This window comes from Heterodontus francisci, chromosome 18, assembly GCF_036365525.1.
Source record: "Heterodontus francisci isolate sHetFra1 chromosome 18, sHetFra1.hap1, whole genome shotgun sequence".
NCBI lineage: Eukaryota > Metazoa > Chordata > Chondrichthyes > Heterodontiformes > Heterodontidae > Heterodontus > Heterodontus francisci.
The window spans coordinates 32,354,675-32,380,637 of NC_090388.1; the positions used below are offsets into that span (position 1 = coordinate 32,354,675).

The following is a 25,963-nucleotide window of genomic DNA, read 5'->3' on the forward strand; positions in this document are numbered from 1 at the left end:
AATTTCTAGTTTGTCTGTGAGTTAATTTCAGATGCTAGAACCCAAATTTTTATTACGACCCCATGAGGGAGGTCTAGGGTTCCCTTTCAGCCTTCAACTGGTCTTACCGTAACAGGGTTTAATTTTAAACACACCGTGTTTTTAGTTCCCCCTTGGTGAATCCTTGTTCACTGCTTGCCAAGTATAAGGCAAAGAAACAAGCAGAAACAGGTTTTCTTAGGTTTAAAAAAGAAAAGTTGAAATTTATTGAACTTAAACTGTAATTCGGTTGACACCTATGGATACACGACGCATCCACGCTAGCATGCATACGCGATACACATATGCGAATACAGACAGAAAAGAGAAGAAAAATAAAGTGGAAACATCTGCGGCAATATTTGAAGAGTTTTTGTTACAGTTCTTCAAGCTCACTTTAGAGTCCTTGATTGTCGGTAGATCTTGCTTTTCCTTGAGACCCAGTATTCTTCTTAAACCTTGTTTGCTGTAGGAGACTTTTCTCTCTTGGGGTTCATGTGTCTTTAGTGGATTCAGAGGCTTGTGAGAAAGAGATGGGAGCAGACAGGAGAGATCTTCTCCATCTAGGAGCAAACAGTGTTTGAGTTCAAACTCTCTGTGACCAGTTCAAAAGAAAACCCTGGAACAGCCACTTTGACATGTGACCAGCTGGACTAACCAATCCTGGCCCTTGTGGATTGTATCCTCCTTAACAGGCCCTGGAATGCGCTTCCTCACCTTTGATGTCTGTTAGTATGTAAATGTTTTTTTTCCAGCCACAGCTGATCAGTTTAACTAGTCATTTCCTCGCTCCAACAACATTTAAAAATCCATGTTCATGACAAAGTTGATGTGCCTCATTCTTGGCAGGTGGGGGCCCAGCATGACACTTACCTAAATCTAGACTCTTCGTAGCTGTTTCAGGTGACGCGAGATTGACTGCCCTCGACGTATAGACAGCATTTGACAGATTGTAGCATCAAGGAGCCCGAGTGAAAGTGAAGTCAATGGGTATCAGGGAAAACATTCCACTGGCTGGAGTCATATGTAGCACAAGGGAAGACGGTATGGCTGTTAGAAGCCAATTTTCTTATCCCCAGGACATCGCTGCAGGAGTCCCTCAGGGAAGTGTCCTAGGCCCAACCACCTTCAGCTACAACATTAATAACCTTCCCTCCATCATAAAGTCAGAAGTGGGGATTTTCGCTAATGATTACACAGTGTTCAGTTCCATTCGCAGTTTCCCAGATAATAAAGCAATCCTTGGCCGTGTGCAGCAAGACCTAGATAACATTTTGGTTTGGGATGATAATTGGTAAGTTACATTTCTGCCACGCAAGTGCCAGGCAATGACTATCTCTAAGAAGAGAGTAACCATCTCCCTTTGACATTCAATGTTAATACCATCATCGAATGCCCAACCATCAACATTCTGGGAAGTCACCATTGGCCTAAAACTGGACCAGCCACATCAATGCCGTGGCTACAAGAGCATGTCTGAGGCTGGGTATTCTGTGGTGAGTGATTCATCTCCTGACTAACTAAAGCCTTTCCGCTATCTACAAGGCACATGTCAGGAGTGGGATGGAATACTCTCAACTTGCCTGAATGAGTGCAGTTCTGACAACACTCAAGTAGTTCAACACCATCCAGGAATAAGCAACCCTTTTGATTGGCATCCCATTCTCCGCCATCTTAAACATTCACCGATTCCACCACCGGTGCACCAGGCTACAAGTGCACTGCAGCAACTTATCGAAACATCTTCAACAGCTCCTCCCAAACTGATGACCTCTACCAACTAGAAGGTCAAGGGCAGCAGGTGCATAGGAACACCACCTCCTCCAAGTTCCCCTCCAAATCACACACCAACCTAACTTGGACATATGTCATCATTCCTTCATCATCACTGGGTCAAAATCCTGGAACACCCTTACCACTGTGGGGGTACCTTCACCACACAGGTTACAGCAGTTCAAGAAGGTGTCTTACCATCATTTTCTCAAGAGCAATTAGAGATGACCAATAAATGCTGGCCTTGCCAGCAACACCCACATCCCATGAATAAATTGTAAAAAGTTTTTTAAAAATACTTCATTAAAATTACTGTACATGCACTCAATTTTTACAGATGGTAATACTTAATGCTTTCTCATTGAGTAGTAATTAGCTTAAATTCTATATACCAATGTATTTTACAGGAAAATATTAGCAACCAAAGCTTGAAGCATAGATCTCAGATCATAGAACACACATGGGTCAATATAAATCAAAATTTTTAAATAACAAGTAGAACGGAGAAGTAGAACACTTACACACAAAACATTCATATTTGAAGTTGAAGTGGAAACATATTTCAGGTTTAAAAAAGTCACATCCTTAGCAAATCCTACATGTCCTTCGAGGTAACAAACACTATTTGAAAGTTTAGTTCATGGGTTCTTGCCCCAGAAATTATCTCTCCTTTTCTGAGCACGCTCAAGAACTTGAGATGCCAATGAGCTAGATGCTGCTGACTGTGCAGATATCTGTGACATTCGATCATCCTCTGAGAGAGAGAAAAAGACACAGTTAAATCACATTTTAGTTCTATTTAGTATAGTTTTACTATTACAAATTCATATAGGACATAACTTTGGACAAAATGGCAGAACCCCGATTCTAAATGGTGAGGTGAGAGTGACTGCCCTTGACATCAAGGCAGCATTTGACAGAGTATGGCATCAAGGAGCCCTAGCAAAACTGAGGTCAATGGGAATCAGGGGGATAACCCTCCGCTGGCTGGAGTCATACCTAGTGCAAAGGAAGATGGTTGTGGTTGTTGGAGGTCAATCATCTGAGCTCCAGGACATCACTGCAGGAGTTTCTCAGGGTAGTGTCCTAGGCCCAAACATCTTCAGCTGCTTCATCAATGACCTTCCTTCAATCATAAGGTCAGAAGTGGGGATGTTCACTGATGATTGCACAATGTTCAGCACCATTCGCCACTCCTCAGATACTGAAGCAGTCCGCGTAGAAATGCAGCAAGACCTGGACAATATCCAGGCTTGGGCTAATTAGTGGCAAATAACATGAACTGGAGTAGCCACATAAATACAGTGGCTACAAGAGCAGGTCAGAGGCTAGGAATCCTGATGCGAGTAACTCACCTCCTGACTCCCCAAAGCCTGTCCACCATCTACAAGGCACAAGTCAGGAGTGTGATGGAATACTCTCCACTTGCCTGAATGGGTGCAGCTCCAACAACACTCAAGAAGCTCGACACCATCCAGGACAAAGCAGCACCTCATCTACAAACATTCACTCCCTCCACCACCGATGCACAGTGGCAGCAGTGTATACCAACTACAAGATGCACTGCAGCAATGCACCAAGGCTCCTTAGACAGCACCTTCCAAGCTCCCGACCTCTACCAACTAGAAGGAAAGGGCAGCAAATATATGGGAACACCACCACCTGCAAATTCCCCTCCAAGTCACACACCATCCTGACTTGGAACTATATCGCCGTTCCTTCACTGTCGCTGGGTCAAAATCCTGGAACTCCCTTCCTAACAGCACTGTGGGTATACCTACCCCACATGGACTGCAGCGGTTCAAGAAGGCAGCTCACCACCACCTTCTCAAGGGCAATTAGGGATGGGCAATAATTGCTGGCCTGGCCAGTGACGCCCACATCCCATGAATGAATAAAGTGCTGTTTCTCAGTGTTACTAGGTTACACTAATTTACATTATGTAAACATGAATTAGAATCAGGACAGAATCAATCGGAATAGGAAAGGCTGATAGAGTTAGATAAAGAAGGGAGGGAAGAGGCTCATGTGGAGTATGAACACCAGTGTAGACCAGTTGGGCCAAATGACCTGTTTCTGTGCTGTGTATTCTATGTAGCCTCCAACATCCTACTGTTTATCATCTCCGTGCATTGGAAACCTCTGTGAAACAATTAGTCATTAAAGAATCCAATGTCTTTAAAACTTACTACAAGTATATTAAAATATGGTAGATACTTCCACTCCTCCTGCACTTATATATTTTCCTCATCATAGTACCATAGGTATTACCATAACTATTAATGACTTCAGAATGGCTGAGAGGATGACTGGAAAAATGTGTGGACTTGAATATTCACCTTAGCTGCTCATTGGACAAAACCTTAGCAATGTAATACAAAAGGAGTAAATAATCATGAAACAAGTAGTTTGCTGAAAAAAATGATAGTTGCAATATTATTATAGCTTTCAATAGACTGGAAGCCAAATGTGTCAAGGAAACAGTAAATACTTAAAAGTCATTAATCATCACACATTTACTGGATTTAAGAAATAAGGCAATAGAAAAGGATGTTATGCAAGGCCTTGTATTTACCACATAGAAATGGGAGAAATTTTTGGTTCTAAGTGAGGCATTCTGTAACCCGTGGACACTGTAGGACTTTAAATAACATTAGTTAAAGAAATTGGATAATGTTTTAGATGTACTTTTAACTTTGTACACTTTAGTTTGGGTGAGCTTTTTATATTTGTGGTGCATTAGTGGTACCTTCCTCATGAAGGGAGCACTTGTCATCAAGGTTTTGTTCTGGCGATACTGGGTTATTCCTGTGCCACTCCACTGGACTAACTGAAAATAATCCGAATAAAAGCTAATACCAAAAATGTGAAAGAAAGCTGAGGCTAAAATGTGATTAACAAACTTGGACGTTTTGGGTTTTTATTCTGAGGTGCTGAAGCTTAGAAAAATATCTAGATCACACTCATAGGACAGCTTTTTGCTCTCTATGACTGTGAATGTACTGCTACCTTTCTGATATCTAAATAACCTGTAGATAGCTTAATGGCAAACAGAGAACTTCTTCACTGTATTTTGGCTTACTGGTGTATTATTGGAAGGCAGTAGAATAAACACTTCACTGGATTGTGGCTTAGGTTTAAAAACTGCCGAACAAAGATTTATTAAACAATAAATGACTAAGTGAACAAATGAAATAACACACTAAGTTTAACATTTGATAAATACTTTACTTTCACTCCTTTTAAGACACAAAACAGTTGTGTTGGCTACACTAAGCTGCAATTTTAAAACTAACCATTTCTTCAGTTTTATTCTTTGCATGGTATTTGTTGCTGACAGTCCATGGAATCTCTCTATTTATTTTTTACTTTATTTATTGATACAGCACTGAAACAGGCCCTTCAGCCCACCGAGTCTGTGCCGACCAACAAACACCCATTTATACTAATCCTACATTAATCCCATATTCCCTACCACATCCCCACCATTCTCCTACCACCTACCTACACTAGGAGCAATTTTACAATGGCCAATTTACCTATCAACCTGCAAATCTTTGGCTGTGGGAGGAAACTGGAGCACCCGGCAGAAACTCACGTGGTTACAGGGAGAACTTGCAAACTCCACACAGGCAGTACCCAGAACTGAACCCGGGTTGCTGGAGCTGTGAGGCTGTGGTGGTAACCACTCTCTCTGGCCTATCTATTCCTTACTGATGGCTTCAGACATACTATTCCATTTTATAAGACCTGCTGAGAAATACGCATCAAAAATGGTTAGAATAATTTAAATATGTCTATGCTCAATACCAAAAGAGCTGCCTATCAATATTGTGCAAATTAACCCAGTAAGCTGCTTGTATTTGAATTGAATGGGTAGGCCCTCCTCAGACACCAGGCTGAGACGATAATGCTTGGTTATGAATCAAAATAAATTTCACCTTTCTGTGAGGGGTTTTTAAAACCCCTAATGTACTGTAACAGAAAGAAAAAACAATATCTTGATACATTAACAAAAATGCTTCATTACTCAATCATCCAACATGTAAGCTTATTCCAGTTTTTGTTTGTTCTTTGCCAAAACTTCTAATTCTATGTTTTCTGATCTGCTTTTTATCAAATAAACTCATCTTTAATGTTTCCTCTTTCCTGTAGCTTGACTTCTGTAATTAATCATTTCCTCCCCTTCCTCCTCAGGCTATCTGAATATGGTTAATAGTCACAAATACCACTTAAGATGCAAAGTTCTATAAGCTCTATTAGACAACGGCATAACTTCTATCAGAATCATAGCTGAAGTGATCTTACAGCTGTTCTTTTTAAATCATAACTAACAAATTCTATAAGATGGTTCTGACATGGTACTAGTTTACAGCAAGCAATTTATTTTGTTTTAAGTTGAAACCATGTAAATACCATCAGCAGCAGCAGCTGGGTCTGTTGACTGTATCCTCAGCAGACTGGTCCTTAATCCTCCAGTATTGCCTTCAAGTGGAGTTAAAAAATAAGTTACTATCGATTCCCATTACACATCCGGGGTTTAAAAATAACAAATATAGTTCTGCCCAGATTGTTAAAACTTCTTAGTACTCCAGCAATACTGGATTTTTTGGGAGGAAAAATATACACTTTCTTGCAAGTTTTTTCTTAATGCTAGAAACATTACAATGCCTAATGACTATATTCAGACAGAAGAGCATACACGGAAACTTTGCTCAGTTCATAGGGTGGACATTACCACACCCAGCAGGAGCAACCAACAGATCACATTCACTACCAAAGTTTAGAAAAAAACCGAATTTTGTGTCACAAAAGAACCAAGCACTGTATCAACAATTTCACGTTAAAGAGGTCAGAATGATTGGAGAGAATTCCGAACCAAGCACTGTATCAACAATTTCACATTCAAGAGGTCAGAATGATTGGAGAGAATTCCAGTCTGACTGAAGGACAAGACCAATGATTTACTTTTTCCTTACATTTGTACCCCTGTCTCTATTTATAAAGCCACAGATTTTTTAAACAGTCTAATTAACTTATCCTGCACCTTCAAAGACTTCTGTGCATATACTCCCAGGCCTCTGTTCCTGCATATCTTTTAAAATTGTACCATTTTGTTTATATTGCCTCTCTTCATTCTGTGTTAAATTTAATCTGCCATATGACTGCATATGAACATATAAATTAGGAGCAGGAGTAGGCCACTCGGCCCTTCAATAAGTTCATGCCTGAACTGATTACTCCACATTTCCACCTACCCCTGATAACCTTTCACCCCCTTGCTTATCAAGAATCTATCCACCTCTGCCTTAAAATATTCAAAGACTCTGCTTCCACCGCCTTTTGAGGAAGAGAATTCCAAAGACTCAGGACCCTCTGAGAGAAAAAATGTCTGCTCATCTCTGTCTTAAATGGGTGACCCCTTATTTTTAAACAGACCCCTAGTTCTAGATTCTCCCACAAGGGGAAACATCCTGCCCATTTCACCAGTCTGTCTACGTCCTCCTGAATAGTGATAGTTTAACTAGTTACCATTGTGCTGGAACTCCGGATGTCTAAGGGTTCCTTGTATCCGATGCGGGCAGCTCCAAGATGGTGAAACATTGACTGAAGCTGATTTCTGATCAAAAGCAGGATAAGACTTCATTGATGCTAGAATAGATGGTCCTGTCTTTACACAAGATGGGCTACTGAAATTTCCAGGTGCGTATTCTTCCCTCAAAGGAATGGGATCACAAGTCTTAACACCAGCTGCTGGGGACTGTCGTCGGGATTCAGTCTGCGTCGAACAGAAAGACCATTTTTTTTTGTGTACTATACAAATCATATATTGTATAAAGATTTTGCTGTAACAACAAAGATTACAGAATTATCTGATATATTAGCTTCCTTCAGTGACTTAGTGGGTAAATGGTGTTATGTTGAGGCACATAGGACAGAAGGTCCCAGGTTTGACTCCAGGTCTGCGCAAAGTTATTTGTCTTCAGCCTGGGCAGCAGTTGGGGCATGACTTCTGATTGTAATCTAATAACGTTACAAGCTTGCTAGAGAAAGCTAGCATGGACTTGATGGGCCAAATGGCCTCCTTCTGTGCCATATTGACTCTATGGCTCTATAATTCTTGCTGAAAAGCGCATGAGTGTAAAAAAAACTGAGCGTTATGGTGTAATCTGCAGTCAAATAGCTTGTAGACACTCGTGATATTTATATGCAAGAAGAATAGTTACTTTGGTTAACCAGCAAAAAACAAGCAGCTTTAAAATTTGCTATCCTTTGCATTCAAAGATGCTTGTATTTTAGTTTATTTCTTAAACCATATTTAATTCTAGGTAGGAATCTGTTCACTTTTTAATTAAAACTATTTTATACTTGTCATATTTCAAACAGTATTAAAAAGGGACCCATTCTACTATTAACCCAACTTTCATGCTCTTTTATGAGGTTTCAAATTAAAAGCTTGAAATTACACAATTACATCAAAGTGGACATTTTAAAAAAGTTCAGTTTAAAAATTAAAATAACCATGTGAAAATCACAGCTGAATAGTTTGCACTACAGTAAATATGAAATGCAGGTCTAAAGCTAGTTCTTAAAGCATGGTTTTTTATGGAAGACATTCCCCACAGTGTGTAGCACTACTTTTTAAAAACAATTCCTGGGGCACCAGAGGCCCTCGAATACCTTGTCATATGCGAGTTTAGACCCGGAGTTTCAGCAGGTTATTTGAACACAGAAGAATCACAGTCTGCCAAATCTGCCCTCCCCACTGTCCACACATGCAGACTACTAACAGGAGTCATGAGCAGCTTGCCCTTCCCTAATTCAGGAGCACTGAATTCAATTCAAGCTCCTCTACTGGTACACTATCTGTGATCAGCTGAATTGATCATAGATGGGACTGAACCTCAGACCATCTGAACTGTATAATTCAGCTTTTCACTGTCTTAACCAGCTGAGTGGGTTAAAGATGACCTTCTTAATCTAATGGGAGCCAAGATATCCCTCATAGGAAAGTTCTGTACCTTTGTTAGTATTTTGCTTGGTGATTCTGATAAATATTTATAGGGCGCATATTGTTTTCCCAATGGAGTCTGGGTCCTTCTACGATGGGGTGATGGTGATCTGACTTTACAAGGAGAAACTAAGACAGCACCCCCTGGTGGAGAAAAGTTATTAAAATTAAGATGTAGTAATTATCAGATGCTTAGTCTGTTGGGGCTTGTAGACGAGATTTTAGGCTCTTTATGTAACCACCCCTATCCCCCACTTAGCATTTACTACAATATTTACAATTTCACAAATGGCAACACACAAAACATTTTATACCCATTCAGAAGTCCAGGGAAGATCCATCTTACTTTTAGAAGACCTTGCCTTTCTTTAGAATTTCCAATCCCAATGCAATTTTGCTGTTTTCTGAAGTTCTCCAAGCTTTCTTCACTTCTCTTGTTCTTGCCCACATTTCTGCTTATTCTGACCACTTCTTACATTTTGTTTTCATTTCTGCTGATTCTCTAGGTGATTGGGGATTCAAAGTTCCACTAATAAAAATGAAATTTATTCATGTAACTGAGCAGTGGTTAGCCAATGCTAACCCAGTATGGATATGCTTACTTCCCATAACATAACACTGACCTGGAAAGCAAGAAGTTGAAACATGGAGCAAGGTGCAGCCAGAGTGAGCAAGGAGAGGAACAAGCTGGGGTAGGCAACAGAAACATAACAGCTGTAGGACAAGCTAGAGAAAATTTTAGAATGAGATGATCCAAAATAGCACACAAAATTACCTTTTAAATTTAGTAGAAAGAGTATTGGTCCAAAGCTTTTATTACATATAGAAAGTTTCCACAACTTTTGAAATCACATCTAAACGCATAAATGTGTAACAAAAATTGAATATCTCCAGTTATTATAAACAAGACAAATATTATTTATACTAAATTAAGAAATGGTCATACCAACAGCTGGTGTGGTCAGATCATGATGAGTTCTTTGGGCTCCACCAATTGTCTTCAGCTTTGGGGTAGGCAGTCGCCCACCTGCATCAGAACCAAGCTCGGATTGTTCATTTGATTCTGACCTTACTGTTGGCACATCTTGTATGCTTACAGGGGCTGGCTCTCTAGAAATTTAATTAAGTTAATATTGTACTTTATCCAGTTCTTAGAACAATTGGTTATGATTGATAAAAAAGGAACTTGTACAAGAAGAAAATAAAAAGTTTCAAACATGAGCTTCCCCAATGGAGCAAGTAACAGCCAAGGAGGAAAAAAACCCCTTAATTTTTACATTTAGAATGCCAAAGTTATATTGACTGTACAATTGATTAAAAACACTGCTCATATACATGTGCCAGCTATGTTTAATTTTTGTAAAGCTAAAATACTTTAATGGGGGCCATTCTAACTTTGAGATCTTCAGTCAAAGTCCCACAGATAGCTTTGCATTAGCTCCTCAACCAAGTACACGCAGAAAATATCTGAAGCTACAATTCCACATTTTTGTCTAGCAGTACAATTGCAACTCAATAATTACCATAATACATATAAATAGGTCTAAAATAAGGAAATAAAGACAAAGACCACTAGCATGGAAGTTTAAGGACCTTTTTCAAGACATTTGAAAGGAGTCAAATTGAGGTTTGACTATATAAAAGGATGATATTTTAGCCAAATTTATTCCAAGGTTTAGGCCTCATTTTAATATTTTTCCCAACTACCCCCTCCCCCCATCTAATACATATTTTCATCAATCAATGTCTACCTTTCAACAACTGTTGCCACTTCTGCATTGCTCTCAATTTCCACCTCCTTCTCAGTTTCATAATTTTGTGTTTGGTCCCCTTCTGGTAGTTCTGCTCCACATGCCTTCTCTTCCTCATCATTCCATGCCAATTTCCTGCTGACTGGAAGGGTAGGAACATCTGGCATACCATTCTCTCCTGTATCGTTGCATTTTGCTGTGGCCTTGGGTGGTGATGCAGTACTTTCTGCTACAGAGTCAGATTGCATCTTTTGTCTCTCTGTGCTGCAAATATTCTGCGTTTCTCTTGCTCTAAAAATATAAGCATATTTCACTACCCAGGGAATATTCTCTATATGCTAGCAATATTATGAAGATTTGTGTCATTTTATTGTAGCAACATTTGCATGTCATTCATGGCATGTGTTTGATTCAACAAATTCACAATTTCTTGATGTATTTATAGCAAAAGCATTAACATTAATTTTTTTGAAAGATTTTCAAAATTAGGCAGCCAGACTCTTGTGGTGTTGCACAAAAAAGCATTGCGAGGCTCTTATAATGATGGATGAAAATTAATCCACGTTTGATGAAGGCAAAAAAAATTCACCGTGACCAAAAGTTTTGACTACTTTATGCCGTGACACCAAACATTAAAATCAAACTGAAAAATATGTTCATCTATTGGTTTACATTTACATAATATTACTTTTAATAATTGCAGGATTGCTCATCATTAATCTATACCTTGCAAGGTCCAGAGCTTTAACACTATCACTGACTGATTCTTCAGTATCAGATGTTGAGGACATCTCCCAGAACCTATTTTGTTCAGACAAAATTTGGATGAGGTGATCCCGAGAGAAGTGAGTGCCCAGTGCTCTCCTCTTATATGCTTCAGCTTTCTCTCTAAGTTCTTTCACCTGTGACATCAGAGCAGAAAAAAAACTAAAGTAGCTTTCATCACTTATTCTATCTTTAAAATTGTTCAGCTCCTGTTATGTTCAATACGGTGTACTTTTAAAATCTACTTACATAAAAGCAAGTTGTTTTCACTAAGTACAGAAAACAGTTGCTGCCCCTCTATCCACAGAAAATGCAGGCAAAACTGAAGTGCAACACTAACATAGAAAAGTAGTTGCTAATTATAACCACTTTCTTAAAAAGTTTTCTTGCTAAATACGTATCAATCAAAACAAGAACACACATTAAAAATACAATCTAAAAACTAACCTCAGTATACCAATAAGAATTTAGGTTACTTTCAGTACCCTACAAAAAAAAGTAGAGATAACTTTAAAATGGTTTGCTTTTGAAAATCCAATAGAACGTACATTCAAAATTGAAAGTAGTGAAGCAACAAGAATTCAGTGTGCATTGACTGAGGAATTGTACGACAGTGCAATAGCACCACCTAGAGTGCCCTTCAAAGACCAGTTTTAAAAATACATCCAGTACAAAAGTAGATAATTTCATTTATATTAATACTCATCAATGAGGTATTCGATTCTAAGGTTAGACTATTTGTAAATTAATTGACCTTATTAAAGGTTCCAATGAATTTCACACATTAGTATTAGTATTAGTATTAATGTCAATGCTTGTTTCTATGTTCCATTATTTGCCTACCCCTTCAGGTTGGCATGCTCTGCTTCTGTAGTCATACTGACCAGGAGGCCGAAAGCTGGTCTTGTATTCAGACTTAATGTTTCTGGAAAAGACACAATGATATGAACTATAAATGTATACATATGTGAATGTGATAAATCATACTTTATAGTAATATTGTGCCCTTTAAATGTAAAGTTGCTTACCTGAGACCTTTGCGAGAGAAAATGGGTTTCTGTGGATTCTGTTGGTTTCGAAGCTGTTTGTCTTGACACAGTTGTTCCTCTGCCTGTCGCTGGTCTTTTGATGCTGACCCTGTTGACTTAGGATGGACAGGATTCAGATTATTACTCTGAATAAATGAAAACTCAAAGCCAGAGGCAGGCAACAAAGGATTCATTGCTGATTTTTCACAACTTCTCTTCTTTAAAAAAAAAGTTATGTTCCTTTAATTATGATACTGTTTTTCATCATCATACAAAATATTTTTGAGCAAAAATGAGAAACTGCTGAAAACAGGATTTTGGGCTCAAGAGTAAAGAACAACCGTAGAAAGAAATAATATTTAAAATAGAGTTCAACTATGTTTGATATATTTCTGAGTGTCTTTTTGAGATTAGATACACAAGAATTAGATCATACTGGTGACACATGTTTTTTCTAGGCAGTACAGTGCACTGGTGAACAACATGCTGTACCAGGGAGTGCAATCCCTCGGGATAATATGAGTTCTTGATCTATTATGTTGTCAAGAAAGAACATTTCCCTGCAAGGAATGATATTTGCAAGAAACTAAACATCTAACAGCCAACTGCAGAGACATGAGAACACATCCCCCTGTCAACCATTCCAGCTGAGGAAGGTTGACAAAACCATAAAGAGGAAGAGACATATTCAGCAGGTTCACAAATAAATACTTCTTTTTCTTGACTGTAAACAGACAAAATGAGCAGGCAATATGCAATTACCTTTAACGGGTCAAGGTTCTCCTGATCAAATGCTAAAGCTTCTTTTCCTTCAAAGTCTTTCCGGAAGCGTGGTCCTTTAGGTGGTTGCATACCTTTAAACTGACTTGAATATTCTGTTTCACTGAATACCTTACCCAATTTAAATGGAGAAACATCCTTATTTCTGGCGTGAATAATCTGGAAACAGGGATAATATTTCTTAATGCTATGAATAATAAAGAATACAGCACTCAAATAAATTTTCTACTACAAGCCACAACCCTTACTTGTTAAAGTTTAAAATTTTTGGAGCAAGGCACAGATCCAGTTAGCTTAAACATTGTTGAGACAGAAAACATCAAAAGTATTGGTTTTGCTTGGCCTAACTTGAATAGCTGACGTAGAGCAGTTAGTGTATTCAATGTCATCATGCTGTTCATTCAGATAATAGTTACTTGAATTAGGATTTAAATATTTGTAAACTTTGAACCAAGATGCTTTCTAAACTTTCCCCCATCATCACCTTTAAAGATTCTGCATTCTCAGTGATGTCAATCTCTACCTCAACTCACCTTGCCCCACTCCTCTGATTTCACCGTCCTCCCTAAACTTCTGCTACTTAAATTCTCCTTCCCATATTCATGGCCAGCTGCTTGACCTTTCCATCTTGCCTTACCTTTCTATTCGCATAGCTTAGTCTGAGATTCAGACAATCTCTGATCACTTCCTTGTATCCCTCACCACTCCATCCCTCTTCCTCCTTGCAATGCCACTTTCTTCTCTATCAGTCCCTGAAAGAAACCCTCCCCCAAGTCAGTTACAACTGCACTTTCAACCGCTTAACTGAATAGCCTTTGGCCTCCTGTTCACCGTGATACCTATGGTTTTAGATCTGCTCAGTCATTTGCTCACCTCCACCTTTGACACCCTTGTCCTCAGTAAAACCCCTATTATTTCCCACACTAGTTAATCCCTCTCAGCAGCCCCCATCTTCACTCCCTTAAATACAAGAGACACAGGGTTGAATATATGTGGTGCGCAACTGGTTTAGCCATTCATCATAAGATCTGGCTGGATCACCTCAAGCATTGTCAGGCTCTGCTCTCCTCAGTCAAAACTGCTCACTTCTCCTTGAGCAACCTGAAATGCAAAGGCTTTTCCTCCACTGCCAACTGTCTCCTTAATCACATTCCCCTGCTATCCTCCACCCTCACGTCCAACAAGTGCGCAGCTCCTTCATCACTAAAATTCAGCTGCCTCTGTCATATCCCTTCCTTCCCCTTGTCCACCAAACCTATTTCCCCCAAAGTTTCACCCTAAACTAGCAATGAACCTGCATCTTTCTCTAGATTCTCTATCTCCTCTCATGTCCTTTCCAAGCTTATCTTGTCCACATGACCCACTGCCCTGCTCTCTCAATCAAATTCCTAATAAATTGATGACCACTCAGCTTCCCTTACTGACCCCCATGCTAGCAAATATTGTAAATGATTCCCTCTCCTGAGGTACTGAGACCCTCATTTGCAAATCTGCCATCTTTACCCCCTCAAAAATGCTACCCCTAATCCCTCCCTCCTTGCAAACTACCACCCCTTCTCCAACCTTCCTTTCCTCTCCAAAATCCTTGCAGATGTTGCACCTTCCAAATCCATGCTCATCTTTCCTGTAAATCCATGCTTGAACATTTCCGATTAAGTTTCCATACCAGCCACAGCACTGAAATACCATTGATCAAAGTCACAAATGACATCCTCTGTGAGTGTAATTAAACTATCCCTACTCATCCTTCTTGACCTCTACAGCCTTTGACATGGTCATCACACCATCCTCCTCCAATGTCCCTCTCGTTCAGCTGAGTGGGACTGTCGCAATTTCCTCCAATTAAATATTGAGAATATTGAAGCCATTGTCTTCAGGCCCTGCCACATCCTCGCCACCAATTCCATTTTGAATGGGCTGAATCACACTATTCACAACTTGTGCAACCCATGTGACCCCGAACTGAGCTTCGACCTCATACCTTCTCCACCACAAAGACAACCTACTTCCACCTCTGTAATGGCCCATCTCCACCCTGCCTCAGCCCATCTGCTGCTGAAACCCTCATCCATGGTTTTGTTACCTCCCAATTCGACTATTCCAATTTGCAAATGGCCAGCCTCCCATCTTACATCCTCCAGAAATTTCAGTTCATCCAAAACTCTGCTCCCATGTCCTAATCCACACCATGACCTGATCACCAATCACCCCTGTACTCGCTGACCTACGTTGGCTCCCAGTCCACCAACGCCTTAAATTTAAAATTCTTATCCTTGTGTTCAAATCCCTCCATGGCCTCTCCCCTCCCTATCTTTGTGACAACCTCCAGCCCTACAGCCCTGCAAGAACCATTTGTTCTTCCAACTCTGATCTCTTGCACATCTTCCAGTTCCTCTGCCCCACCATTAATGGTCACAGCTTCAGTCATCTAGACATTAAGCTCTGAAATTCACTCCCTAAGCCTTTTTGCCTTTTAACTTTAGACCCCTCCTTTAAACCAAACTCTTTGACCAAGCATTTTTCACCCCTCCTGAAGCTTGCTCTTTGGCTCAGTGTCAATTTTTATCTAATTACACTCCTGAGAAGCACCTTGGGATGTCCTCCTATGTTAAAAGTGGTATATAAATGCAAGTGGTTATTGCAACTTAATTTCACACAAATATTGCAGTTCTATCAAAAATCTGACAAATATATTGTATGTTACAGGAATGGTCAGACTGAAGCAGCACATTGGCACACGTCTCCAACTGGCCCCCATTTCACAGATTGCATTTTGTACGCTTATAGAGATAAGCTCATCATTGCAGCTGGTGCTTCAGTTGACCTAATTTCGTGGTCAGCTGAATTGGACATTCCATTCTTTTTTTCTTAAAAAGTGTAAAGTAAACTTAATGTACCTAAAAATTATAAAACATACACTTTTTGTAGTACAATTGTTGAATGTGATATTCTTAGAACAGGTTATATTATTATTCTTTTGGTGGTTTCTATACATTGTTATTACTATCTTACCTTGGCATTTACTAACAAGACTGCTCTATGAAACACAAAACAAGATGAATAATACCTGTTCTGCAGCCAGTAATGGAGAATTATCCAACTGACTTTTCCAAGCGAATTGTCTCTGGTACTCAGAGTTTCTCACTAAACTCTTTCGTGGTACAGTCTTCAGCCCTGCCTTTTTCTGAAGTGCATAGCTAACCTATCAATTACAAGCAGACCATCTTTAATGTTAACAGAGATTTTTCTCTTTTCAAAACATCCCATATGAAACAATTTATAAAAATGGGGAAACCAAATCACAGGGAACCAAGGAAAGTAAATTAAAAGTCATTAGTGATGCATTTTGTGAGGACTAACAAGGCAAGGGAATATACAATGGATGGTAGGACCCTAGGAAGTACAGAGGGTCAGAGGGACCTTGGTGTACTTGTCCTTAGATCACTGAAGGCAGCAGCACAGGTAGATAAGGTGGTTAGAAAGGCATATGGAATACTTGCCTCTATTAGCTGAGGCATAGAATATGAGCAGGGAGGTTACGATGGAGTTGTATAAAACGCTAGATAGGCCACAGCTGGAGTACTGTGTACAGTTCTGGGCACCACACTATAGGAAGGATGGGATTGCACTGGAGAGGGTGCAGAGCAGATTCACCAGGATGTTGCCTGGGCTGGAGCATTTCAGCTATGAAGAGAGACTGAAAAGGCTGGGGTTGTTTTCCTTAGAGCAGAGAAGGCTGAGGGGGGACCTGATTGAGGTATACAAAATTATGAGGGGCATAGGTTGGGTAGATAGGAAGGAACTTTTTCCCTTAGCAGAGGGGTCAATTACCAGGGGGCATAGATTTAAGGTAAGGGGCAGCAGGTTTAGAGGGGATTTAAGGAAAAAAAATTTCACTCAGAGGGTGGTTGGAATCTGGAACACACTGCCTGAAGGGGTGGTAGAGGCAGGAACCCTCACAACATTTAAGAAGTATTTAGATGCACACTTGAAATGCCATAGTATACAAGGCTACGGGCCAAATGCTGGAAAATGGGATGAGAATAGTTAGGTGCTTGATGGCTGGCACAGACACGATGGGCCAAAGGGCCTGTTTCTGTGCTGTATAACTCTGACTCATTGCTTCCTCAGGTTGTATTATAATGGAATTAAATTTTCCTCTTGTCCTTCTCATCACAAACATTAACATTGCTCTTTTTTCCTATGTAAAAATTTAAATTACTTCAGTATATTTCTGTATAACTTCATCAAAGAGTCTTAATGGCACAGAAGGAGGCTACCAGCCCATCGAGTTCATACTGGCTCTCTACAGAGCAATCCAATCTGTCCCATCCCCCAGCTCTATCCCCACAGCGCTGTAAGTTTATTTCCCTCAAGTGCCCATCCAAATTCCTTTTGAAATCATTCATCGTCTCCACTTCCACCACCCTCGTATCCCATCTGCTATGCCAGGAGATAGAGGGCTTGCCACCGATGTATGGTCTGGGTGAGGAATTCCCTTCCCTAGAATTGGAAAGTGCCTCTCTACCCAAAAGCTGCCAATGGGGAAAATAGCACTATGACCTGGGAGTTCTCAGTGTACCGCAACTGAAGAGTTCCTACATTTGGTGACTTTTAACAGCAAGCTAAAAACGACAGTGCTGATGATAGCAACAGTCACCAAGAAATGAATGATCCATGATTTTCAGTTAAATAGAAGACAAGCTAAAGTAGCATATTTAGCAAATGAGTGTTGTCAACACATGGGCTACAATGCTGGTTGCGCGCCCCCAAGCTACGCTAAGGGAATTCTGCAATAATTGGGATAAGAAGCCAAGATGGCCAAATGAAACTGGGACGCTCATCACGTGCACTTTTGTGGGAGCTAGTTGGCAGTGGAAAATTGTAGTGAGAGAAAGAGATGAGAAAAAGTAAAGAATACAGCCAAAGAATACCAAAATGCTAAAGAGAGGAAAATGGAAAGGGGTATTCAATGAAACAGCAAAGAGTGATGGTGAATTTTCAGAGATTGATTAGGCAAAATTGGAACATTGCATGCAATTATAGGGATTCTACTCTTCTTCTTTGGCCTCCTTGTCTCAAGAGACAATGGGTAAGCACCTGGAGGTGGTCAGTGGTTTGTGAAGCAGCGCCTGGAGTGGCTATAAAGGCCAATTCTGGAGTGACAGGCTCTTCCACAGGTGCTGCAGATAAAATTGGTTGTCGGGGCTGTTACACAGTTGGCTCTCCCCTTGCGCTTCTGTCTTTTCTCCTGCCAACTGCAAAGTCTCTTCGACTCTCCACACTTTAGCCCCGCCTTTATGGCTGCCCGCCAGCTCTGGCGATCACGGGCAACTGACTCCCACGACTTGTGATCAATTACACGGGACTTCATGTCACGTTTGCAGATGTCTTTGAAGCGGAGACATGGACGGCCGGTGGGTCTGATACCAGTGACGAGCTTGCTGTACAATGTGACCTTGGGGATCCTGCCATCTTCCATGCGGCTCACATGGCCAAGCGATCTCAAACGCCGCTAGCTCAGTAGGGTGTATATGCTGGGGATGTTGGCCGCCTCGAGGACTTCTGCCACCTGATGCCAAGATTCTCCGGAGGCTGCGAAGATGGAATGAACTGAGACGTCGCTGTTGGCTGACATACATTGTCCAGGCCTCGCTGCCGTGGAGCAAGGTACTGAGGACACAGGCTTGATACACTCGGACTTTTGTGTTCCGTGTCAGTGCGCCATTTTCCACACTCTCTTGGCCAGTCTGGACATAGCAGTGGACGCCTTTCCCATGCACTTGTTGATTTCTGCATCGAGAGACAGGTTACTAGTGATAGTTGAGCCTAGGTAGGTGAACTCTTGAACCACTTCCAGAGCGTGGTCGCCGATATTGATGGATGGAGCATTTCTGACGTCCTGTCCCATGATGTTCATTTTCTTGAGGCTGGTGGTTAGGCCAAATTCGTTGCAGGCAGCCGCAATCCTGACGATGAGTCGATGTTAATGCAGCATCGTCAGCAAAGAGGAGCTCCCGGATGAGGACTTTCCGTACTTTGGTCTTCGCTCTTAGACGGGCAAGGTTGAACAACCTGCCACCTGATCTTGTGTGGAGGAAAATTCCTTCTTCTGAAGACTTGTGAGAGCAGCACGGAGAAGAAGATCCCAAACAGTGTAGGTGCGAGAACACAGCCCTGTTTCACGCCACTCAGGATCGGAAAGGGGTCTGATGAGGTGCCGCTATGCTGAATTGTGCCTTTCATATTGTCATGCAATGAGGTGATGATACTTAGTAGCTTTGGTGGACGTCCGATCTTTTCTAGTAGTCTGAAGAGACCACGTCTGCTGATGAGGTCAAAGGCTTTGGTGAGATCAACGAAATCAACGTAGAGGGGCATCTGCTGTTCGTGGCATTACTCCTGTAGCTGGTGAAGGGAGAACAACATGTCAATGGTGGATCTCTCTGCTCGAAAGCCACACTGTGCCTCAGGGTAGACACGCTCAGCCAGCTTCCGGAGCCTGTTTAAAGCGACTCGAGCGAAGATTTTCCCCATTATGCTGAGCAGGGAGATTCCACGGTAGTTGCTGCAGTCACCGCGGTCACCCTTGTTCTTGTAGAGGGTGATGATATTGGCATCGCGCATGTCCTGTGGTACTGCTCCCTCGTCCCAGCACAGGCAACGCAGTTCGTTGAGTGCTGAAAGTATAGCAGGCTTGGCACTCTTGATTATTTCAGGGGTAATGCCGTCCTTCCCAGGGGCTTTTCCGCTGGCTAGAGAATCAATGGCATCACTGAGTTCTGATTTTGTTGGCTGTGCGTCCAGCTCATCCATGACTGGCAGAGACTGGGCTGCATTGAGGGCGGTCTCAGTGACAACATTTTCCCTGGAGTACAGTTCGAGGTAGTGCTCCACCCAGCGGTCCATTTGCTTGCGTTGGTCAGTGATTGTGTCCCCTGATTTAGATTTGAGGGGGGCGATCTTCTTGATGGTTGGCCCAAAAGCTCTCGTAATGCCATCATACATTCCTTTGATGTTTCCGGTGTCGGAGGCCAGCTGAATATGACTGCATAGGTGTTGCCAGTAGTCATTTGCGCAGCGCCTGGCTATTCTTTGTGCAGCACTTCTGGCTGCTTGAAGTGCTATGGATGTTAACTCGCTGGGGGCTTTCTTGTAGTTCAACAGTGCAATGCACTTAGCGGCTATGACAGGTTCCAGCTCTTCAAAGTGAGATTGAAACAAGTCTGCATTCTGCTTCACACGTTTGCCATAGGTGGTCATAGCTGAGTCATAGATGGCGTCTCTGACGTGGGCCCACTTGGTCTCTGCATCCCCTGTAGGAGTGTTTTGAAGGGCTTTTTCAAGTGAATTTAGAAACTTATGTAACAGCTGTGGATAAGAAATTCTGCTAGTGTTGATGTGCGGGCAGCCCTTCTGCTTGTAGTGATGCAGCTTCTTTGGTTTGAGTCTAACCTTGCTGCACACCAGGGAGGGGTCGGTGTCACAGTCCACACTGTGGAAGCTGCTTCCACAGGGATTCTACTACAGGAAGGATATTAGAGCTATGGAAATGATACAGTAAAGATTCATTAAAATAAGAGGTGAGTTATGAAGAATGGGAAAGAAATAGACAAAAACTAGAAAATGAGTAATCTCTGTCTCTGAGATAATGCCACTAATTCTCTAATTCCCCAGTACATTTATCACTGACTGTTATTAGAGCAGAAACAAATTAAGGGATATTATTTTGTTTTTACATTGAAATGTATATAAGTAGGTCCAGAAGTTCCTAAAGACTCATTAAATTAATCCCATAATAAAAATATAAAATAACCATAACTATCAACAATTAATATGACTAAGATCATTCATGAGGTGCTCGTAACTGCACACAAGGTGTCAATTTGAAAATATATATGGTGCAGTTTATCAACCAGTTTCATTGCTCTGCAACTGTAAAAAATACTTTGCAAACCCCTCCCATCATCACCCTAACAATTCATTTTGGAGGGAGGGTGGGTGCTAGAGAAGAAGTTTGCATTTCGTTTGCTTTGTATTGTTTACTAGTGATATGATGATGCATTTCAAAACAATTTATATCACATTGTGTGTGTTATAAAAGTTAACCAAATATTCTTTATTGAAGCAGTGTACCTTTAAAATATCATTCTCAGCTCATGGGTATCAACCAATCACTAACCACTGTGGGCAAGACTAACTTTCTGTTGGTCAGTTTGCATCATTGTCTTCAGGCATCCCAAAAACTATAGTGTTCTGCAGCTGTCCATTTCTTAGAAACTTAAAGCATGATCTAGCCATCCTGCCTCCCTTTTGACAAGCAAATGTTTGAACTCAGGAATAGGTGTCTGCCGGAGAAATAGTGTCTGGTTAACTTTGGGCAGGTGCATAAAGCCAGGTTGCTCAACCTGGCTACATGAAAAATGGCTATCCTGATCAACTAACTGCTGGAAGGATCATAACATTAACAACGACTAACCACCTTTTACAAAGATGTACAGTTGCTTTAAAAGATTTTGACTTTTTATTAAGCTGGTAAATGAAACCAAGCTCCATCAAAGTATTATAGTAGTAATTCTGATGTAAATAAATGTAAAAATTAATTCAAAATATTTGAAAATTGCTCTTGAAATTTTCAGGAGGACCAGAATATGATTGCAAATGTAAAAGTTTCATTTTGGCAGTTATTAAATTTAGTCTACGGAAGAGGACCAAAATCCAGTGGTATCACTTTAATAATCATCATTCCTACTTACGCCATTGCCAACTGCTTTATCTACACCCTCTTTTCTAGAAGATGTGTTGTCTTCCTTTTCTTTCTGAGCATCTGTAGCCAATTGCTTGTCTTTGGCTACTGATGGTTCTAACACGGAGTGCAAACGGCAGTCCGCAGACCGTGATCTTGCAACTTTAGGTTTTCGAGGAGCATTCGGAGTTTTAGATTCTTCCTGGGTCTCTTGAGCCTTCTCTGTCACTTTTTCATTGAAAACAGAAGTCTGTGATTTCACTAGTTCACGTACTTTGGGTACTGGTTCATGGGATTTGCCAGCATAATCACTGCTCCAGTCCCAGTGAAAAGATTGTGAAACTTGAGGTCTGTAATATGGCACACGTTTCTTTGAGATAAAATTTGGTTCCCTTGTATTCCCTGAAATACAAAAAGAGATATTTAAAATCCTTCTTATAGAAACCAATTTAAATCATGCTACTGATTTTGCCTCAATAGCTATTAGTATTAAAGCATTGCATGTTCCAAAACTCATTTGTGACAAAAATTGCTTTTAAAGCTTTACACTACCAACCCCACCCTAACCCCCCCTCCCCGCCCCGCCCCACCACCACCTCCACCAATCCAGCTGCATCTCTCATAAGCTTTTGTTCACCCCTGTTCAGTGTCCATTTATTTTTGATTACACATCTGTGAATTGTCTCGGGACATTAATCTCTATTAAAAATACTATATGATTGAAATAAGTTTTTATTGTTTCATTATTTAGCTTTTCAGAACTTTTCATATGTCTTAAAACTTCTACTAGATCCACCGTAGCCTTCTTGTTCCAGTGTGCGTGTGGTTGGAGGGTGTTGAGGGGAGGAGACAGTTTTTCAAGCCTTTTTTCATAACTAACCTTTTATTCTGATGAATCTTTACTGCACCCTTTACCCATAGTTGGATGCCTATAATTGCATGTAATATTCCAATTTGGCCTATCTAACCACTCTACAAATTCACCATCACTTCTTTGCTGTTGTATTGAACACCCCTATCTATAACCAGGAATCCCATTTGGCCTTTCTATCTGCACTCCAACCTCTAAAGATCATGCAATTCACCCCTTGATCTCTCTATTTCTCCAATACAGCGGGAATCTTACAGTTTATACTTCCTTTCACTGCTCTTTTCCCTCAAAATGTATGAGTTCACATTTCTCTGCAATAATCTACATCTGCTGTGCATCTGTCCACTCTGGCAACCTGTGTCCTCCTGCACGCTCTCTCAATTTGCTATACCCCATTTTATTTGGTATTAGCAAACTTCAATTTCATTCTTCTCATGCCAGTGTCAAATTTATTGATAAAAATGTTTTAAACAGATGGGTAAAGAGAAGAAATTACACTGAATTACTACATTATACCTTCCTGATGAAAGGTCATCCACCTGGTAACTCTGTTTCTCTCTCCACAGATGTTGCCTGACCTAAGTACGTCCAGCATTATCTGTTTTACTACATTATGTCCTGGGAAGGACAATTTTGAACTTTTTTCGATTGCTAATACAAAAGCAGCAGCTACAGATTAAAATGGCTATTGGAAAACATCGCTTGTGTATTAAAGGCTTACCCAGCTGCTCTGAAGGCAGACCTGCCCATGGTACTTTTTGCTTAGAAAAGGGACTACAAGAGCGTGATCTCTTGGAGTCATTCCATTTGAAATTTCGTCTGTATTCACTTAAACCCTAAGAAGTAAGTAGACAAAATATAATTTAGTAGAAACTTCAAAATTCAACTAAAGTCGGAATTCAGTTTCAATTACTGGATAAACAAAGATCTTTTTCTCACGTGAAGTTGCTTATGTAAAGAACCAAAACTGGCCAACACTTATTACAATCTAAAAACAGATTAGAAAGGGGTAAGTCTTCTTGAATAATGATTGTCAATATTTATAAAAGATGTAAGCAAGAATTAATTTAGCACCTTTTATTCTCAGGGTGTCTCAAAACACATCACACCCAAAGAATGACTTTTGAAGAGTAATGAAGGCTAATGTCACAGCCAATTTACATTGTCCCACAAACAGCAATAAGATGAAGGATCAGTTAGATTCTTTTTGGTGGCATTAACATACATATACACGAACATGTTGGTCCAGACACAGAATAACTATGATTGCCAACTCTGTTTGTATTCCTGAAGGGATGATCACATGACACTTGCCACAGTTTTCAAATATTATTGCATTTCCTTTATAGAATTTGCGTCCCCTGTAGTTGAGTACCTTTACTCCCAGTGAGCCTATGAAGACTGTTTTTACTCACTGGCTGGAGTGTATTGGGATTAGCAAAAACCAGGAAATGTTTTGAGGGCACCATGTATAGTTCCCTACCACCTGCAAGAGGTGCATTCTGATACCCTGAGAAATACACTCTGCTGTCTCCCCATCACCCCTAGGGATGCGCTCTCTGGTCTCCCCCACCATCGAGAGATACACTTTCTGAACCCAGGCAGTGAAAGACAGGCCGCTTGGTTATGTTAAATTCCAGTTTTGCTTAATAACTGCCACATTCTTGCAGCTCACTAGCCCACACGTGTACAAAATCAGTGCTGCCAAGGACTGCCCACTGCGCCTGTCTGGCAAAGTCCCATCTTTTCTCACTGGTGCACTAGTGCTGTTCATCAACCCTATTTTCGCTAGTTTCTCCTAGCTGGTTTGTAGCAGAGATCAATTCTCCATTCTGGAAGACTTCCAGATAATCCGGGAGGTTTGGCAACCCTAGGAAGAACTCCCTTGTTCTTTGAATTGTGCTGGGGAATCTCTTACAATCATCAGAGTAGGCATATGGGGCCGTAGCTTAACACCTAATGCAAACAAGAGCACCTCAGACAATGCAGCATTTTTCAGTACTGCACAGGAGTATCAGATTATTTGTTTAAATCCTGGAGTCAGGCTTAAACCCACAACCTTCTGTCTCAAGCAGCTACAGTGCTTAGTTTACCACCAAGCCAAACTGTAAATCGTGCTGACGAATTTGGTTTTTAAATGACAATTTCCATTTTAATCTGTAGTGCAAATATATCCTGATCCATTCATAATCCTGGTCTTAGTTTAGGAATGGAACATGACGTTTATTGAGATATTTGTTTTCAAAGGTGTCAATAACAAATATTATTTAAATCTGATGCTTTCTTTACATTCTGTCCAGTATAACTGTCTCAACTACTTCATACGGTGCAATAGAAACTTAAACTATAATTTCTGGTGAAATATTCGGGTGTAATCTGTTCTAACAATCGCCTTTAAAAAATCAAGTCCACACTATTAATTTACAACTGTCATCAGACTGCAAGTACAACCAGATGGCGCTTGTGCGTGTATACATAGGTATTGTGTTGCAGCAATAATGTGTTTAGCTTTGAATCCTTGCTGGACTTTCTTACATAATCCTGGACAACTATAATCACACTCATCTGCAGAGGCAGGTTGTCGCCAGATTCTAGGAAGTGGCTCCCATTAAAATAAAAGCGAATTCGAACTGGATTTTCATTTTTTTTGCGGCTATTAGCCGATGTCTCTAATCCCTTCCACAATAACAGGAGGTTTTGATCCCCTGCTTAAATAATCAAGACTGGGGCTGCAAACCTCTACTGGAGTTGCTGTATTAATGCAAATGGCCAAGCAACGTTCCTCATTTGATGCTTTTTTGCACAAGTGTTGGAGAAAGGGGGGAGGAAGCTGTCGGCAGAGTGGGGCCTGGGGGCTACTGGGAGGGAGGGAAGCCGCAAGCAGAGCGGGACCTGGAGACAGGGAGGGGGGGGGGGGGGGGGGAAACTGGGGGGTATTAGGGGAGGGGAAGGGAGGAAGCCGCAGTCAGGACGGGGCCTGGAGACTCGGGGAGGGGGGCAGATAAGGCAGAGCGGGGCCTGGTGGTCGTTACAACCGCGGGACCAGCCTCCACTAATCAGTCAGGTCGAGTTATTAAAACCAAAGAGCAGCGATCTCACCTTGAACTGCAAGAGCATGTTCCCCGCTGATCGATCCTGCCCTGTCTGAATTACTCTCTGCCTCTGTTTCTCTCGCCGTTTCCTTGGCGAATGCAGCGTCCCTCGACACGCGCAGGCGCA

The 25,963-nt window shown here is 41.0% G+C and overlaps 1 protein-coding gene across 3 annotated transcripts; it reads right to left on the bottom strand.

Moving 5' to 3' along the window:
* Positions 1-267: 267 nt before the first annotated feature.
* On the bottom strand, positions 268-25,963 carry mdm1 (Mdm1 nuclear protein). Of its 3 annotated transcripts, XM_068050492.1 has the most exons (15): positions 25,844-25,963; positions 23,466-23,580; positions 21,884-22,275; positions 16,195-16,329; positions 13,110-13,286; positions 12,348-12,463; positions 12,163-12,244; positions 11,767-11,805; positions 11,281-11,456; positions 10,555-10,845; positions 9,750-9,913; positions 8,814-8,947; positions 7,324-7,570; positions 6,208-6,276; positions 268-2,545 (listed from the first exon to the last, which is right to left on the bottom strand). In XM_068050492.1, exons 1-15 carry the CDS (start codon positions 25,859-25,861, stop codon positions 2,430-2,432), a joined length of 2,271 nt encoding a protein of 756 aa, XP_067906593.1. In that variant the 5' UTR covers positions 25,862-25,963; the 3' UTR covers positions 268-2,429. The 3 variants fall into 3 exon arrangements, with proteins under 3 accessions (XP_067906593.1, XP_067906594.1, XP_067906595.1); XM_068050493.1 differs by lacking the exon at positions 11,767-11,805; XM_068050494.1 differs by lacking the exon at positions 6,208-6,276.

Coding starts and splice junctions, on each gene's coding strand:
- mdm1 (XM_068050492.1), bottom strand. Junction 22,276..23,465: donor TCTGCCTTCAGAGCAGCTGG/GTAAGCCTTTAA, acceptor TTTGTATTTCAG/GGAATACAAGGGAACCAAAT. Junction 10,846..11,280: donor AAAGCTCTGGACCTTGCAAG/GTATAGATTAAT, acceptor TTATATTTTTAG/AGCAAGAGAAACGCAGAATA.